Below are 17,304 nucleotides of genomic sequence, written 5' to 3' on the forward strand. Positions count from 1 at the left end.
AGGGAGGGAGAGAGATAAGGCAGAGAGAGGGAGGGAGGGAGAAAGAGTGAGTGAGAAAGAGAGAACGAGCGAGTGTTTGATTCAGGAAGCTGTAGCTGTGGTGTGAAATGAAAATGGTGTACCTGCTCCTCCTCTTACTGTACGAACAGAAGCCCACACACACAGGCACACACACGCACACGCACGCACATGCACGCACGCACACGCACGCACACGCACGCGCACGCAGGCACACACACACAGGCACACACAGGCACGCACACGCACACACCCAGCTCAGGTCATGTCAGTTTTCCACTGGCTGCAGCACACGGCGGATGGACGGAGACTCACAGCACAATGTATTCACGGAACGCTCGACACGAGCCACGCCCTGAACGCTAATGCATAAACATTACAGCGGAGCCCGCAATTCATTCGGAACGGGACGGAGGTAAATCCGCCCGAGGAAACGATCCTTCCATTTGCCGTGGCTCCGGGCCCAGGCGCCCACCCCTGACCGCGTGGGACTAAACCAGCTGCACCCCCACGGCTGCAGGTCCCCAGTCGGGTTCGGTTAAAGACACAGCCCACATTCACCTACGGGCGGCCTGTAGCGTAGTGGTTAAGGTAAACGACTGGGAGACACAAGGTCGGCGGTTCTAATCCCGGTGTAGCCACAATAAGATCCGCACAGCCTGTTGGGCCCTTGAGCAAGGCCCTTAACCCTGCATTGCTCCAGGGGAGGATTGTCTCCTGCTTAGTCTAATCAACTGTACGTCGCTCTGGATAAGAGCGTCTGCCAAATGCCAATAATGTAATAATGTGATGTAATGTAATGGGCTGAGCCATGTGATACACGCTCTCTCTCAGCTGAGTACTGAGCGCCTAAAAGCCTCTGGCGCACATTTGGGGAGGCTGTGAAGATGACTGTGAAGGCTGTGAAGATGACAGATGACGTCAGTTATACCCCGTTCCTCCCGAGACACAATACGGTCCCGTTAAGCGTTTAAATATCAACGTTTTTTTTTTTTTTTTTTAGACGCGTGCTCGGACATGCATTAGAGATCCCTGTCTATCAATATGAATGTCAGAGTCCATTAGTGTCTTTACCAGTGTCGTATAGTGACAATATAACTTTGAACGGAAAACAATGCTAACCACAGCAACAGCACAGAGATGCAATACTGGAAACTGGAAGAATGTACAGATAGATTAATTATCTACAAAAACAGCATACTGACTAAGTAAATACATATTTTATACGTACAGGCATCTCATTTTATATTGAATTGTAGATAAATAGCGTTTGAAACAGCGGTTTCAAATAGCGGTTTACTCTAAAGCAGAGGTATCAAACTCCAGTCCTGGAGGGCCGCAGTGTCTGCTGGTTTTTGGCGTTTCAGCAAGAGAGATGAATTTTCAAAGTACTTAATTGGCTAAATATTCCACACACCTTGTTCTCAAGGCCTTAATTGGCTGCCGACTGAATGGAAACCACAAATACCAGCAGACACTGCGGCCCTGCAGGACTGGAGTTTGACACCCCTGCTCTAAAGCATGATAAGCGAGAGAGGGGAGCAGGGAGGAGCTGATCTTCCCGCCGTTTCCGCGTTAGAGCGGAACAGCGCCTACGCGCAATCAGCCGGGAAGCCGCGAGGCGGCCATTTTGCGCTGTGGCGGCGGATGCAAAAATAACCAATCAGCACAGGGCGAGACCGAGCTAACAACGCTAACCCACAGGAAAACCGAGCAGCCCTCAAACTAAAAAAAAACAACACGGACGTCTGAACACAAAGCAGGAACATCTAAACCAAGAGATCTGATAAAATACTGACATACTGGGGGTATGTGGGGGGGAAAAAAACATCAGCTGCAGCAGGTTTTGTTGGGCGACTAGATATGTAGGTGAGGTGCAGTGAGGGTTTCATGTAGGAATTCCTGGTTACCACACCTCAAGGCAGACTGGATTTCTACATAATAATTCTTGATAATTCGAAGCAATCATTTTTGACAATGTTTTTCCAGCAGGAATTACACAGGTACATTTTATATAATTCAGTAAAGGAAGCATTGTTCGACAGTCGTCATATATATTTTGAGCAGGTAGTGAACATAAACACTGACGCAAACAAACATATGAACCTGCGTTCCTCTAAAGGATGCTCACTTGTGACGGTTCCCAAAACAAAATTGCAAGTGTGAAAACTGGATGGGTGTCAGATGAAGAAACGCTGTCCGGTGTTTGCATTACTGCAGTGTCTGTGTATCTAAGCAGACCGAAGTCAGCATGTTCCAGCTTAGCCCAGGAATAAGGGCATCGGCACACCTGGAACCTGCAGCCGACCAATCGCACGTGCAGAAATGATAAAACAAGACTGAGGAATCGGGATATTGAGTCACAGCGCCCCGTGCCGACCCAATCCGAACAGACACCAGGGGTGAAATATGTGCTCCTTCTGGAGACCGTTCGGCACAGTCTGCAGGGTGACCAGCTCTGAACCCGCATACTAATCTGCACTGTGTGTCTGGGGGTTTGAACCTCCCATATGGCCAAGATCCTGTTTCAGTCCGTCAGCCTCTCTGCTTTCCCAAGTCTGAGAGAAAACGGATCGGGAGGGCAGACCGTCTTCTCTCCTTTAGGAAAGTGTGCGTATTCACAAAATCCAACCGTCTCTTACGTGGACTACGTTACACTCTGCTATGTATATTATTATGTTGCCAAATAACTGCCAGAAGACTGCAAGGATTAACAAATGAATAACACCACAGCACAATGCTCAAAACACAGTTATTTAAATTCACACGACAGCTGTCATGCAAAATGGAAATGACTTCAACCCCTACAGTAACAGGAAAGGAGGGCTAAAAGCACTTCTGCAAGTCACTTGCAAGGGACCAAATGACTAAATTGAAATGAGTGAATAAATAAATATCAGAGATACATTTCATCTGCTAACGTACAGCGCTATTGGTCCTGCGGTTCCCCGTGAAAACGGGACCGTGTTGGAATTTTACGGTCGGCTCCCTCCGAGCCTCTGTGTCCTGACTTCACCCGCTCTAATCAGAGTCTCCCACTCACTGCAACAAACATCGATCTGGGCCGGTCTGAGCACCCAGCGCACTTTGGGACGTTTAGGAAAAACTGCAGTCTGGCCGAACGGAGCGAATGTGTAATGGTTACTGTGCAACCGAACACCCCTGCAGGGAACCGCAGGTCGACCGCCCCGTACGGACCCACGGGCCGCCCCGCCGAAAGAGACGCGCGCCACAGCCCCACCTGGAAGTGCAGGGCCACGTTGGGCCGGGTCATGACGCTGTTGAAATGCTCCTGGAACTGCCGGGAGAGGATGTCCTGGGACAGGGTCTCGTAGGGGTCGAAGGCCTGCTCCTGCGGAGGGGGGCAAAGGGCGAGTGAGAAGGGCACAGGACTCCTCTGAAGAGCAGGGTTTCTGGAATGTTCTCCCCACCCCAGTGTTCTAGAACTCTGCTGCTTTCAATTACGCAGTGATTGTTGCATCAGCGTTAGAATGTTCAGTTAAGAGCATTCCAACCGCATATTTGTGACCTTAATGTGCTCGGAGCACTGCAACATCTAGGATCCAGTTGAGTCTCAGCTAGAGCAGATGTTTTCTCTTCAGACAAAAGTGGATGTGTAGCTTCCTGCCGAGCTGCCTCTTTTTCTGTTCCATATTAACACACTTTCATTGCACGACTAATTTTTTAAGAAAATCAGGGGTTTTTTTTGGTATAAGGACTAAATCCTTGGGCAACAATAAATAGGAATGATAAATAGCACCCGAAATGAACATCGCATAAATCATGCGAAGCGTCGAAAGTAATCCAGTCCCAGCAAATGGCTGAAAGAAAACAATTACTGTTATTGAGCGAACGAAACCATCTTAGGGATTCGTGAGCGTCTAGCCATGCATGAGTGTGCGGAGTGCCGGGGTGTGCGTGAGTGTGTGTCTGTGTGAGAGTGTGTGTCTGTGTGTGTCTGGTAAGGCCTGTGTATACGCATGTCTGCACATGGATGTGGTTTCTGCACCAAGCTGCCTTCCCTCACCCTGGTGTAAAATGTGGCGCTCCACTCACACTGTGGAAGGCAGACACGGTGTGGACCCGTGACCCCTGACCCCTGACCCCGGCCCTACCTCGGCGAGGTCCTCGAAGCAGCTGCCCACCAGCGGGTGAGGGCTGCCGTCAGCAGTCATCTCCACCGCGTCCTCGATCAAGCCCAGGAGCTTCACCGTCAGCTCGTGAATGTCCAGGATGTTGCTGAAGATCACCTCCACGTCCTGCAGGCCAGAACACAACGACATGCTCACGTCCGCTCAAACGTTTACTGCAATGCACATCGCACCGTCTAAAAGGCCAGTTTAGAGCTCGGCGATGTATGATTGTCGTCATTGGAGATTATCACATGGTCGGTTGCAACCATTTTTGGTGTAGGAGCAAGGTACAGTTCTTGTGCCTAGCTGTATGCAGTGTGATGTCACAGAGGGAACTGGTGTAGGAGCGTGAGGAACAACTCTAGGACACAGCTGTATGCAGTGTGATGTCACAGAGGGAACTGGTGTAGGAGTGTGAGGAACAGCTCTAGGACACAGCTGTATGCAGTGTGATGTCACAGAGGGAACTGGTGTAGGAGCGTGAGGAACAGCTCTAGGACACAGTTGTAGCCAGTGTGATGTCACAGAGGGAACTGGTGTAGGAGCGTGCGGAACAGCTCTAGGACCAGCTGTAGCCAGTGTGATGTCACAGAGGGAACTGGTGTAGGAGCGTGAGGAACAGCTCTAGGACACAGTTGTATGCAGTGTGATGTCACAGAGGGAACTGGTGTAGGAGCGTGAGGAACAACTCTAGGACACAGCTGTATGCAGTGTGATGTCACAGAAGGAACTGGTGTAGGAGTGTGAGGAACAGCTCTAGGACACAGCTGTATGCAGTGTGATGTCACAGAGGGAACTGGTGTAGGAGTGTGAGGAACAGCTCTAAGGCACAGCTGTAGCCAGTGTGATGTCACAGAGGGAACTGGTGTAGGAGTGTGAGGAACAGCTCTAGGACACAGTTGTAGCCAGTGTGATGTCACAGAGGGAACTGGTGTAGGAGCGTGCGGAACAGCTCTAGGACCAGCTGTAGCCAGTGTGATGTCACAGAGGGAACTGGTGTAGGAGCGTGAGGAACAACTCTAGGACACAGCTGTATGCAGTGTGATGTCACAGAGGGAACTGGTGTAGGAGCGTGAGGAACAGTTCTAGGACACAGTTGTAGCCAGTGTGATGTCACAGAGGGAACTGGTGTAGGAGCGTGAGGAACAACTCTAGGACACAGCTGTATGCAGTGTGATGTCACAGAGGGAACTGGTGTAGGAGTGTGAGGAACAGCTCTAGGACACAGCTGTATGCAGTGTGATGTCACAGAGGGAACTGGTGTAGGAGCGTGAGGAACAGCTCTAGGGCACAGCTGTAGCCAGTGTGATGTCACAGAGGGAACTGGTGTAGGAGCGTGAGGAACAGCTCTAGGACACAGTTGTAGCCAGTGTGATGTCACAGAGGGAACTGGTGTAGGAGCGTGCGGAACAGCTCTAGGACCAGCTGTAGCCAGTGTGATGTCACAGAGGGAACTGGTGTAGGAACGTGCGGAACAGCTCTAGGGCCAGCTGTAGCCAGTGTGATGTCACAGACGGAACTGGTGCAGGAACGTGCAGAACAGCTCTAGGGCCAGCTGTAGCCAGTGTGATGTCACAGAGGGAACTGGTGTAGGAGTGTGAAGAACAGCTCTAGGGCACAGCTGTACACACAGCGGAAGGAAGTGGTAGCCGTGCGGTGACATCACTCCCACGCTGAGGTGGGTGGCCAGGTGCGCTGCTGCCTGTGCGTCTGCTTTGAGAGGCCCCAGGGCGCATTACCCCACATGCTACATGCTACGCTATGAACTTCAGTACCATTAAAGGGGACATATTACCCCACATGCTGCATGCTACGCTAGGAGTTTCATTACCATCGAAGGGGAAAAATTACCCCAGATGTTATGCTACACGCTATGCTACAAGTTTCAATACAGGGTAGCGCTGCTCTGAGCCTGCTCTGCACGCTGCAGCTGCCTACGCCATGGCTGGGGGACATTTTAACATCCGCCAAACTATCAACACAAAAGAGACAAGCACCAACATGTACCTCTCCACATATGCGTCTGCATGGACGTCGAGCAGTTCAGGGAATAAGAGGAGATGTGCATTATTTTTAGGCTCCCGGTATAACAAAACAGCCGAAAAAACCAATCGCGTTTGCTTTTCTCATACCCGCAAGCATTAATATTGCTCTCGCGAATGCGAGAAAATATGAACAAAAAGTAATTCTTGAAGACGGGAGCTAAAGCAAATTCTGTCGCAGTCGGTCATAATTTGAATGGAACCAGAGCTACCGAAAGTCTCTGTAAAAGAACACGCTGGATCAGATACAGCTCATTTCCTTCCTTTCTGAACGTGAAACGCTGTGAATCGCTCCCCCCTCGCCCCCCAGTCGCTCGCCCCCACCTCCCGGCCTGGGACTGCCTCGCTTCTCCCGGTGCATATTTAACACGCCCGTTTCCACAGGGGGGGGGGGGGGGGGGGGGATCAGCGGGTCTCCGGCATTCCGTTTCAGCGAGAGTTCTGGGGCCTGCACGGGAACGCCCTGCGCCCCTAAGTGCACCACGCCTCTAATTTACCGCTCTTAAAAACTCATCCGCCTTCCGCGAGATTCCGCCCCGCGCGTGCAAATCTAATATGGAGAGATAATGCCGGTTACGCAGCAAGCAAGTGGACAAAACTCTCAGCCGTGAAGAATAACTCAAGGAGATGCATATTAGTGCGTATAGATTTTTTTTGCCTGAAAGGACAAAGGTACTTTATGCAAGATGGGATATTACTGTATAGTCATATTTCACACGAGGGAGGCAGCAGACATTGCACAACTCTGCCAAAACTCTTCTTCCGTAGACTCTATTGTAGATGCATGCCGGCTAATTAAGACTTAAAAGCCTGAGTAGTCTCTGGGAATAACTGCACGCCTCTCTCTTTAACTCTCTTACTTCCTTGACAACTGCAGATATTTCAGCAAATGTAATTAAGTGTACTCTGGCACAAGCCAAGCGGTGTTATTTCCATCTGCCTACTGCATGATTACAAGTTATAGCTAACTCAGGGGCCCTGATACTTTACCCAGGTCACTCATACAACACCACCAATCAGCCCAGCCCTGCCCACCAATGAAACAACAAACACACACACACACACACACACAACTAATTTCAGCTCACTGACTCACACATCTAAAAACCCTACAGAAGCATCACTGTCACAGCTAAGACAAATTTGTCTTTGAGGTGAGTGACATCAGAGCAGTCCGTAGGCAGGGCTGGCTTCCCTTGTGTTTGATTTGCACTTTGTTGTACGTCGCTCTGGATAAGAGCGTCTGCTAAATGCCACGTAATGTAATGTAATGCGTTTGTGTGTCCAATGCTCAGAATCAGCAGCGTAACGTCAGGAAGGCCGTAGCGTAGTGGTTAAGGTACATGACTGGGACGGGCAAGGTTGGTGGTTCTAATCCCAGTGTAGCCACAATAACAACCGCACAGCCGTTGGGCCCTTGAGCAAGGCCCTTAACCCTGCATTGCTCAAGGATTGGAGGATTGTCTCCTGCTTAGTCTAATCAACTGTACGTCGCTCTGGATAAGAGCGTCTGTCAAATGCCAATAATGCAATAATGCAATAATGGCAATAAAGCTGTGCCTCTGTATCTAAACGCACCGCAGCACCGCAGAACCGGTTGAAACATGCGCTCAGCACTCTGCGAGTTTATTCCGGCCTAGATTACATACGGGCGAGAGATTTGATCTTCCGCTACTTGCCGAAAAGGAATCATAAAAATGAGAGTTGTTAAAAAAAAAAAAAAAAAGAGTGCATTGTGCAGTGTACAGTCGTGTAGTAGTACAGCCTGCAGTGCCCAGTTGTGTAGTGTCCAGTGCATATTTGTGCAGTGCCAAGCTGTGTAGTGAGTAATTCTGCAGTGCCCAGTTGTGAATGTGCAGTTGTGTAGTGAGCAGCATTTCAGCAGTGTACAGTGCACTGCCCAGTGCAGTGTAGCTGCACAGTGTGTAGTGCAGTGAGTAGTTGTGCTTTTTGCAGCTGTGCATTGTGTAGCTGTGCAGTGCCTGGTGGTGCAGTGGTGTAGTTCTGCAGTGTGCTGCTGTACAAGTATGCACTGTGCAGTGTGCTGTGGTAGAAGTATGCACTGTGCAGTGTGCTGTTGTAGAAGTATGCACTATGCAGTGTGCTGTTGTAGAAGTATGCACTGAGCAGTGTGCTGTTGTAAAGTATGCACTATGCAGTGTGCTGTTGTAGAAGTATGCACTGTGCAGTGTGCTGTTGTAGAAGTATGCACTGTGCAGTGTGCTGTTGTAGAAGTATGCACTGTGCAGTGTGCTGTTGTAGAAGTATGTACTGAGCAGTGTGCTGTTGTAGAAGTATGCACTGAGCAGTGTGCTGTTGTAAAGTATGCACTATGCAGTGTGCTGTTGTAGAAGTATGCACTGTGCAGTGTGCCGTTGTAGAAGTATGCACTGTGCAGTGTGCTGTTGTAAAGTATGCACTGTGCAGTGTGCTGTTGTAAAGTATGCACTGCGCAGTTGTAAAGTATGCACTGTGCAGTGTGCTGTTGTAAAGTATGCAGTGTGCAGTTGTAAAGTATGCAGTGTGCAGTTGTAAAGTATGCAGTGTGCAGTTGTAAAGTATGCACTGCGCGATCAGAATAGGGCCGGGACGCACGTATGCGGTGAAGAGCTTGCTGTTGGGCAGGAAGGCTTTGCGGAACACTTTGATGATGAGGTCCAGCTCGCGCAGGTACTGGCGCTCCTCGGCGATCTCCAGGCGCACCAGGTCATCGTACGTCAGCTCCCCGGAGGCCGAGGGCTCGTCCCCGCACTGGGACACCAGCCCGATGTCCTCGTCCTGGTCGAACATGTCCATCAGCACCTGGGACACACGGGGACAGACGCTGGTACAGGCACATGTACAAACACACATATACAAATACATACATGCACAGAAACAAACACACACGCACATACATGCACAGAAACACACACACACACACACACACACACACACACACACACACACAGTACAGGCACTTGGACAAACACACACACACACACACACACACACACACACACACACACACACACAGACCGATGCGGCACAGGCATGTGCACACACACACACACACACACACACAGTCATGCACGTGTACACACACACGCGGTGGACACACAGCAGCATAAACAAACGCACGTGCTCACGAGCACACAGACCGCGGGGCCCACCTTGTCTGCACACATGGAGACCTTGATGTCCTGCTGGGTGATCTCGTAGTGGCGGATGTTCCCCACGTAGTTCCCCGCCAGCTTGAGGATGTCGGCTGAGATGTACTCCAGGACAGCCACGATGTACAGAGACACGTGGTAGTCTATCTTGTATCCCAGGACCTCCTGGAGGGGGGGGGGGGGCAAGAGCACCTCTTATTACCCTGAAGGGTAATCTCCAACTTAGGTTTTACATTTTGCTGGATGCGCACAGCGTTTATACCCTAAGGTCTGTGACAAGGGTTCTATTGTCTCTATGGTAACAAGATGTTTGACAACTACTGACAGTCAAATTCCTTACAGTTTGTTTATATTTTCTGAAAACAAGACGTATGTACGACATGACTTTCCCTGGCCTATCCTGTCCAATAAACGTGACAATAAAGTGACAAAGTGTGACAAACTTCTAGAGGTACGCAACAATGAGACAGTGTCACGCGGCAGTTTCTTCGGTTGAAAATGCATCGATTTGTCACAAGGGTCCCGCATCACAGTATCCAGTAAATCAGGCTTTAACCCATTTGAACATTAAGCACCACTCTGGTGCAAAGCTGCAGTCCTATCAGAAGAGCTTCACCGCCCTGTTTACAGTGCTGAAATGGGTTAAAAAGGTAGCTATATATGAGTGGATGAAGATATTTACCAATGAATACAAATTAAACTAGAAACTAGGCTTACAATAGGGATGTTTTTAATAGCATGTGAGGTTTCTACAGTGCGATGAAAACAGACAACGGCATATTTTAGTTCGCATTGTTTAAACCTGCGGCACAGAGGTGTGTGAAATGACCTTGTGAAGTCACACCCGCCAAGACGCACAGAGCAGTGTTTGCACAAAGCAGGACCAAACGCTTCACAACAAAACCACCAACTTCACTTCAGTGTTAACCCTGGCGTCTGACGCACGGGGAAATGCAGGTCAAACAGAAACTCGGCCCTCCTCTGCCCTCAGGACAGGTAGCCGATACCAAACGCATTTCTCACAGCTTAGCGAGATGTTGGCAGGCAGACAATGCGATTCCGAATGTGAAAGTGGCCCAGATCTCTCTCTCTCTCTTTCTCTCTCTCTCTCTCTCTCTGACACAGCAGACTGTGGTTTGGCTGCCCTGGATTAGTCAAGATGCGCTGCCACTCAACAGTGGTGGAGAGACACGGAGCCTAAGACACGCTAAGGATCTGTAGGTGAGCAACACAAGCCTGACTAGGGACGGGAGATGGAAACAAGCAATAGCTATAATCTCTGCATGCAGACCATCAGCTACATGAACCTGGAGTAAACTGGCACTAATAATGTATATTATTAGTCTCTTGGCATTGTCCCTACTCAAATAAACATGACATAAACACATTCATAAATTAACTAGTTTCTATAGCCATGCACTATAACGATATTGAATCTCCACACTGGCTTCTGTGTTGGCGGTGGGTATCCTGTAGGAAGTGCTAGGCCAGAGTTTGGCGGAAGGGGGTGGAGGGGTCGGGGAGAGGGGTCGTAGGGGTCGGGGATGGGGGTCGTAGGGGTCGGGGATGGGGGTCGTAGGGGTCGGGGATGGGGGTCGTAGGGGTCAGGATGGGGGTCGTAGGGGTCGGGGAAGGGGTCGTAGGGGTCGGGGAGGGGGTCGTAGGGGTAGGAGAGGGGGTCAGGATGGGGGTGGAGGGGTCGGGGAGGGGGTCGTAGGGGTCAGGATGGGGGTTGTAGGGGTCAGGATGGGGGTCGTAGGCACCTTCAGCAGCGGGTGAATCTTATCCACAGGCAGGAGGAGGGGGTTCCTCCTCTTGCGCTTCTCGATGGCGGACTGGGCGTCGGACATGGCCCACTTATCGATGGGGTGGGGGAAGGTCTTCTGCACGCGCTCCTGGGGAACACAGGGAAGCATCAGCGCCGCCCACAAACCCCCCGAGGATTATGGGAAAAGGGCAGAGGACGAAGGCGTTGATAAAGTCCCTTCAGATACCAAACACCGGCAATTAGCCAGTTACACGGTGAGCCCAAATCGTTCACGCCCTTCCCTAATAAGCAGTGATAGACACTGTATGACCTTTCACACCTCCACAGACTCTACGGGTTCCTAGTAATACTGTGATATGTGGGGGTGGAAAATTTCACTGCAAATACCAAAGACTAAGTCAGCCTCAACAAGTATTTTAGTCATATGTTTAAAATTGTACTTCGATTCCGTTTTTGCGAAATAATTTTCCAATGGGTTAAGAAATCATCACATCACAGTAACGTAAAACAAGCCAATATTTTCCACTTGAGAGAGAGAGAAAAAAAAAAAAGAATTTAAGACTCATTACAAGACTAAAACATTTTTTAAGACAGGCTTTTTTGTTTGCCGTGTGGGCAAAATTGCAGATGAAATAAAAAGACAGGAAATGAAAGAGAAAGTGCAGGAAAGGAGGAGGAGGAGGAGAGGTGAAGGAGGAGCGCTACCTCCACGTCCTGCACGGTGCGGGGCTGTGCCACACACAGCATGTTGAGGAGCTGCAGGATCAGCTCCTCGATGTGCTGCAGGGCGTCTTCTTTGGCGGAGAGGTTGGGGTGCACCTGGAGCTGCACCTGTGGAGACACGCCGGGCGGCCATGTTAGAGTGCCACGACGCTGTTACCGCGGCAACACACCTGGAGACACAGCAGGCACTGCACGAGACCATACTGTGATCTTTTACATGAGTTCGGTGAGTGCAGAGTGAGAATTTCTGCACTGTCATAATCATAACATGACGAACACTCCCATGACTATTCTGATGTTACACTATGACGCTCAGAGAATTGAACTCCGGAAACTATGTCATTTTAAATAACAAATCATCTTGCATCTAGTGGTGCATCTTACAGGTCAGCTGGGGTCGTTCTGAAAGGCAGTCACAACAAGCCTAGTTTACCATTTATCTATTGGAACTCGAAAAGCACTTTGAAAAGTATGTAGAAAAGTATTTGAAAATGTACTCGACAGTTATACCACTGAGCACACACACGGCCTAATTGTTTGGGAAAAACACTTTCAGTGAGGTTCATCGAGTTACAGAGCCGGCTAGTGCCTTCTTCTTAATGTGTACATTCCGACCAATTCAGCCCAATAAAAACCTAAAAGAATCTGTGGTGCATATTTGTGCACTCAGACACAGTCTGCACCTGCAGAATGAGAGACCGACTGCCCAAAAGTCTGCCCCAGAGTTACCAAAGTTAGAGACACAGTCAGCACCAAAGTTGGTGACACAGTCTGCACCAAAGTTAGAGACACAGTCTGCACCAAAGTTAGTGACACAGTCTGCACCAAAGTTAGTGACACAGTCTGCACCAAAGTTAGTGACACAGTCTGCACCAAAGTTAGTGACACAGTCTGCACCAAAGTTAGTGACACAGTCTGCACCAAAGTTAGAGACACAGTCTGCACCAAAGTTAGTTACAGTCTTCCTTAGAATTAGACAGTCTGTCCCAAAGTTAGAGACAGTCTTCCCCAGAGACACAATCTACCCCGAAGTTAGATAGTCTTCCCCAGAATGCTCAGGGTGAGACAGTCTACTGTAGCTGGACAGGCGACTCAGTTTCGACAGCCAACAAAGCCCATTCAACACATTCCACATGAAGTGAGGTGATGGGTGTCTGTGAAACACCAACTAGGGAAAAAAAACAAAACAAAACACAGACATGACATCATAGCTTAATGACAGACACACAAACAGCACCACCCGCCGTTGTTGTTTTTTTTTAAAAAGACTATTCCAAACATAACACTTAATGTCGCATTTCCAGAAGCTATTTTTAACAGCCCCGGTCTGCCCCACGCAGTCAGCGCACAGAGAGGGGTACTGTCGGAGGAGCACGGGGTGGGCTGGGGTGTCGTTTTTTTTTTTTTTGGGGGGGGGGGGGGGGGGGTGAAAGGGGTTGGCACTCCCAGGTCTCGCAGTCGGGCTGGAATGCCGTCTGTTGAGATGCTATTGTGAGGCCGGCCCCGCTAAAGCAACAGAGAGTAGCGCTGGGAAGACGAGCTGTTTCGCACGGCTGCACTGGAATTACCCCGCGCCTGGGCAACGCTCGCTCGCCCCTCCCGCCAGAGCACCTCGCCCCCTGCCCGCGGAATGCCTGGGGGAGAGGTCGAAGGTCGGCTGACCCGCTCTTTGGCATTCCTGCGGTCCCGGCCAGAGAAATAGAACGGGCCGTCGTGTTATTCTCCTCAAGATCACCGGTCAAACGCCATCGATTTTTCTAAGCACCCCCCCGCCACCGCCACCACCACCACAGCCGCCGCCAAATCACTTTTGTTTGTTTTCGTTGCAATCACATCTTTTCCTGTTTTCTTGCGTGCATGTGTTTTCCTGGTGAAGCTTAAAAAAAAGCAGCCGTTTTTGACAGAAGGACGCAACACAGTGTTTATTCACACTAAAACACTCATCCCTGCAGACTGCGTGACAGATGCTCCTTCTGTAGCAGGAGGAGGAAGTATTACTACTGACCTGCAACGCTGCTAAGACAACATGAACTGGGGTAGACATACGCATATTGCCTATTTTAAAAGTTTCAACTGACATGACCGTTGGCTTAAATTTGTATATAAAGCAGCACTGAGCAACCAGACCACAGGGGCGGGACGTACAAGATGACCCATCTCACACAGCCAATGAGAGGCCCGCTTTCGAAACCACACGTGGGGCTGATGTACGGTCAGTCAGCTGAGCATGAGGGTTTTAAAAAAAAACACTTGAACATCTAACCTGGGCTGCATGTGCTCCTCCACTCCGCAGAAACGTGGCTTTCGGGATCTAGGTCAGACACTAAAACAGTAAATTACTTCCCGTTTTTACTCCAAATAAAATTCTGCTGTTGATTGGCTCTCTGTCCACTAATCTCATGACACTGGTTTGTTGCAGAGCCAAGTCCTTGGTCATAGTGTCTAAAACCATATCTACACTGCAGAATGCAAGCGCAGCTACCAGGCACATACAGGAGAACTAGAGTAGAAATATGAGCATATCAATAATATGAGTATATAGAGGACATTAATATTTAAAGCAACATGAGGCTGTGGTCTCTGAACTCTCCACCAGGTCATGTGTTCAGCCACAAGGTAACGGTCTGTATCAGATACATTCAGTAAAGCTTTGACATCTACAGTAACAAACCGCATTGGATACATTCAGCAAAGGTCTAACATTTACAGTAACGGCCTCTCAGGGAGACTGGTAACGCACACACCTCACTACTTACTAGTGTTTTGACAAACAAAAACAAAAAACAAAAAAGTATTCACAAAAGACTACATCTGTCCTGCATTTCTTTCTGTTTTCTGTGCATGCAATGGTCTTTAAATCCATTTTATTGTATAAATAACCTTTATTTATACAGGGAAAGTTAGCTGAGCATCTTTTGCAGCAACGCCCTGTTAGTGCATCACCCCAGTATCCTAACCTGCATGTCTTTTGTACTGCAATACATATTGCAAGCAGATTCATGAGATAAACCAACATATCTGAGATATCTCTATTTATTTATCTGTGCTTATTTTCTACTGAAACAAGCACAGTGGACATCCCTCAATCCCTCCATAAGGTTCAGCGCATTATTCAGACCTTACAGGGCAGGGGAGGGCCAGTACAAACCAGGCTGCGAGGTCTCTCTGCTGGGGGGGCTGGATTAGGCAGAGCTGGTGATCTATGATCTGCTGCTGAAACGCTATTAGCTTTCAGCAGGACAGAACATGGCAGGAGAGATGGGTAGGGGGGTAGGGGGGTAGGCGATGCGGGGTGGGGGGGGGGGTTGAGAAGACAGGACATGGATGTCTGGCGCCATGACAACTACAATGGAGAGAGAGAGGAGGAGGGAGGATGTACAGAGTCAGATGAAAGACTGATAGTAGAGAGAGAGAGATGAAGAGAACAGTGAACAGGAACAGGAACAGAAACAGACGTGTAATATGGTGGGGTGAGAGGGAGGGAGAGAGGGAATGAGTGATAGTGCTCTATATAAAGATGGAGAAAGAGAGAGTGAGAGGGAAAGGTAGAGAGCGAGAGGGGAAGAGAGATAAAGAGAGAGGGAGAGGGAAAGAGAGACGGTAGCTGCACACCCTGCCGGCATGTTACCCTCCTACCCCTCTGGGTGTAGAGTTTCCCTCCATTAAGAAACAAGATCAGGCACACAGGGATTTCCACTGCATTCTCTCTCTCTCCCTCCCTCCCTCTCCCTCTCACACCATAGGTCTCTCTCCCCCTCCCTCCCTCCCTCCCTCCCTCCCTCACAGCGTAGCTCCCTCTCCTGAGACGTGCAGGCTGAGCGGTATTGATGTGGAACTGTAGCCTGAGTCCCAGTGCAGGGCCAGCCCGCCCCACACAGCCACAGGGGTCCAGGGTTCGACAGGCGGGAACCGGCCGGAGCTGCTCTGCTCTGCGAGCCAGCCGACAGACGTGTGTGTGTCATACGCTGTGTGTGTGTGTGTGTGTGTGTGTGTGTGTGTGTGTGTGTGTGTGTGTGTGTGTCATACGCTGTGCGTGTGTGTGCGTGTGCGTGTGCGTGCGTGTGTGTGTTTGTGCATACGTGGGTCATACGCTCTGTGTGTGTGTGTGTGTGTGTGTCATACGCTGTGTGTGTGTGTGTGTGTGTGTGTGTGTGTCATACGCTGTGTGTGTGTGTGTGTGTGTGTGTGTGTCATACGCTGTGTGTGTGTGTGTGTGTGTGTGTGTGTTTGTGCATACGTGGGTCATACGCTGTGTGTGTGTGTGCGCATGCGTGTGCGTCGTACACCCTCTCGCTGTGCGTCACACACTGTACGGTGCGTCACGCACAGCATGTGGCACGTGGTGTGTCACTTGTCAGAAGCCCAGCGTTCCGACAGGAACAGCCACTCGACACTCCTAGCACATCTCGCAACCTCTCACCACTCCCTCATAGTTCACCTACATGATTAATGCACAGAAATACCAAAATAGCTTTTGCATTTTTGTGGTTTAGCATTGTTGATATTTGGGTTTTAATATTCCGGCACACAGTATGAAACAGACGCATTACTTTTACAAACAAATAAGCCTCCTCTTTGCTTGAATTGGGCCACGCAGATCACCTGCTGCAGACCAGAGTGGAGGAGAACTGACTGAGCTGGACCTGGACCCGGCCCCCGACCCATCCTACACAGCCGGGTCAAATATGTAATTGTTTTCATTTTCAACTTTTCTGTGCTTGGCTGATTGTGCCTTGTGCAACTGAGCCAACCAAGAGGACCAGAAGGCAGGGATTGCACTTTTTGAGATTATACATAGGTTCCAATACAACGGACAAGTTCGGTAAAATGTAGAAAAAGTATCTGAAGGCATCTGGACCCAGCTCAGGTACCGTGCAGAGTCACCTGAGCTCTAAGTAGCCGTACTAACCTATGACTTCATATTACTTTGGCTGCAGATCTGGCGGACCCAGGCCCGGACACACCAAACCGACGGTCGGCGTCGGAGCCCCCGGAGCCGTCGATGAGAGAGCTCTCACCGACGTCCGACGGCTCCGAGGCCGATTCAACATGTTGAAACGGCGTCGGAGCCCTCCAAAACACGCCGACGGAGTGTCAGCGTGCGGGACACACCGGAAAGACTCGGCCGACAGGGCGCCACCGACGTCCGACGGCCGACCGTCTGTTTGGTGTGTCCGGGCCTTTAAAGGCACGAGAAACGGCAGCCCGATCAACTGGGGACCTGCCCAAGCTGTGGGCGCAGGGAGTGTGGTCACAGTGGCAGTGTTAAAAGTCAGTGTTCATTCCCACACAATCGCGGGGGAGGCAGAGCCGGCTGCTCTTCGCACTGTGACCCGGCCGCTGTGGGTCCTCCTCACAACGCCAGAGTTCAACCCTTTAAAGCAGGGGTCACCAACACTGCTCCCGGAGATCTACCCTGTCCGGCAGGTTTTCATTGCAACCCAGATTTGGCACGCCCGATTCTACCA

General features: G+C 50.1%; 1 protein-coding gene across 1 annotated transcript in view; it reads right to left on the bottom strand.

The window, feature by feature from the left end:
- The window catches only part of sos2 (son of sevenless homolog 2 (Drosophila)), a 43,264-nt gene that overhangs the window by 13,606 nt on the left and 12,354 nt on the right, over window positions 1-17,304 (bottom strand). Inside the window, exons 2-7 of the mRNA XM_061246681.1 lie at window positions 11,819-11,944; window positions 11,109-11,240; window positions 9,346-9,510; window positions 8,789-8,995; window positions 4,134-4,277; window positions 3,260-3,370 (exon numbers count right to left, since the gene is read on the bottom strand). Coding sequence (XP_061102665.1) covers window positions 3,260-3,370; window positions 4,134-4,277; window positions 8,789-8,995; window positions 9,346-9,510; window positions 11,109-11,240; window positions 11,819-11,944 — 885 coding nt within the window. The remainder of the gene's footprint in view (window positions 1-3,259; window positions 3,371-4,133; window positions 4,278-8,788; window positions 8,996-9,345; window positions 9,511-11,108; window positions 11,241-11,818; window positions 11,945-17,304) is intronic.

Source organism: Conger conger, chromosome 1, assembly GCF_963514075.1.
Source record: "Conger conger chromosome 1, fConCon1.1, whole genome shotgun sequence".
NCBI lineage: Eukaryota > Metazoa > Chordata > Actinopteri > Anguilliformes > Congridae > Conger > Conger conger.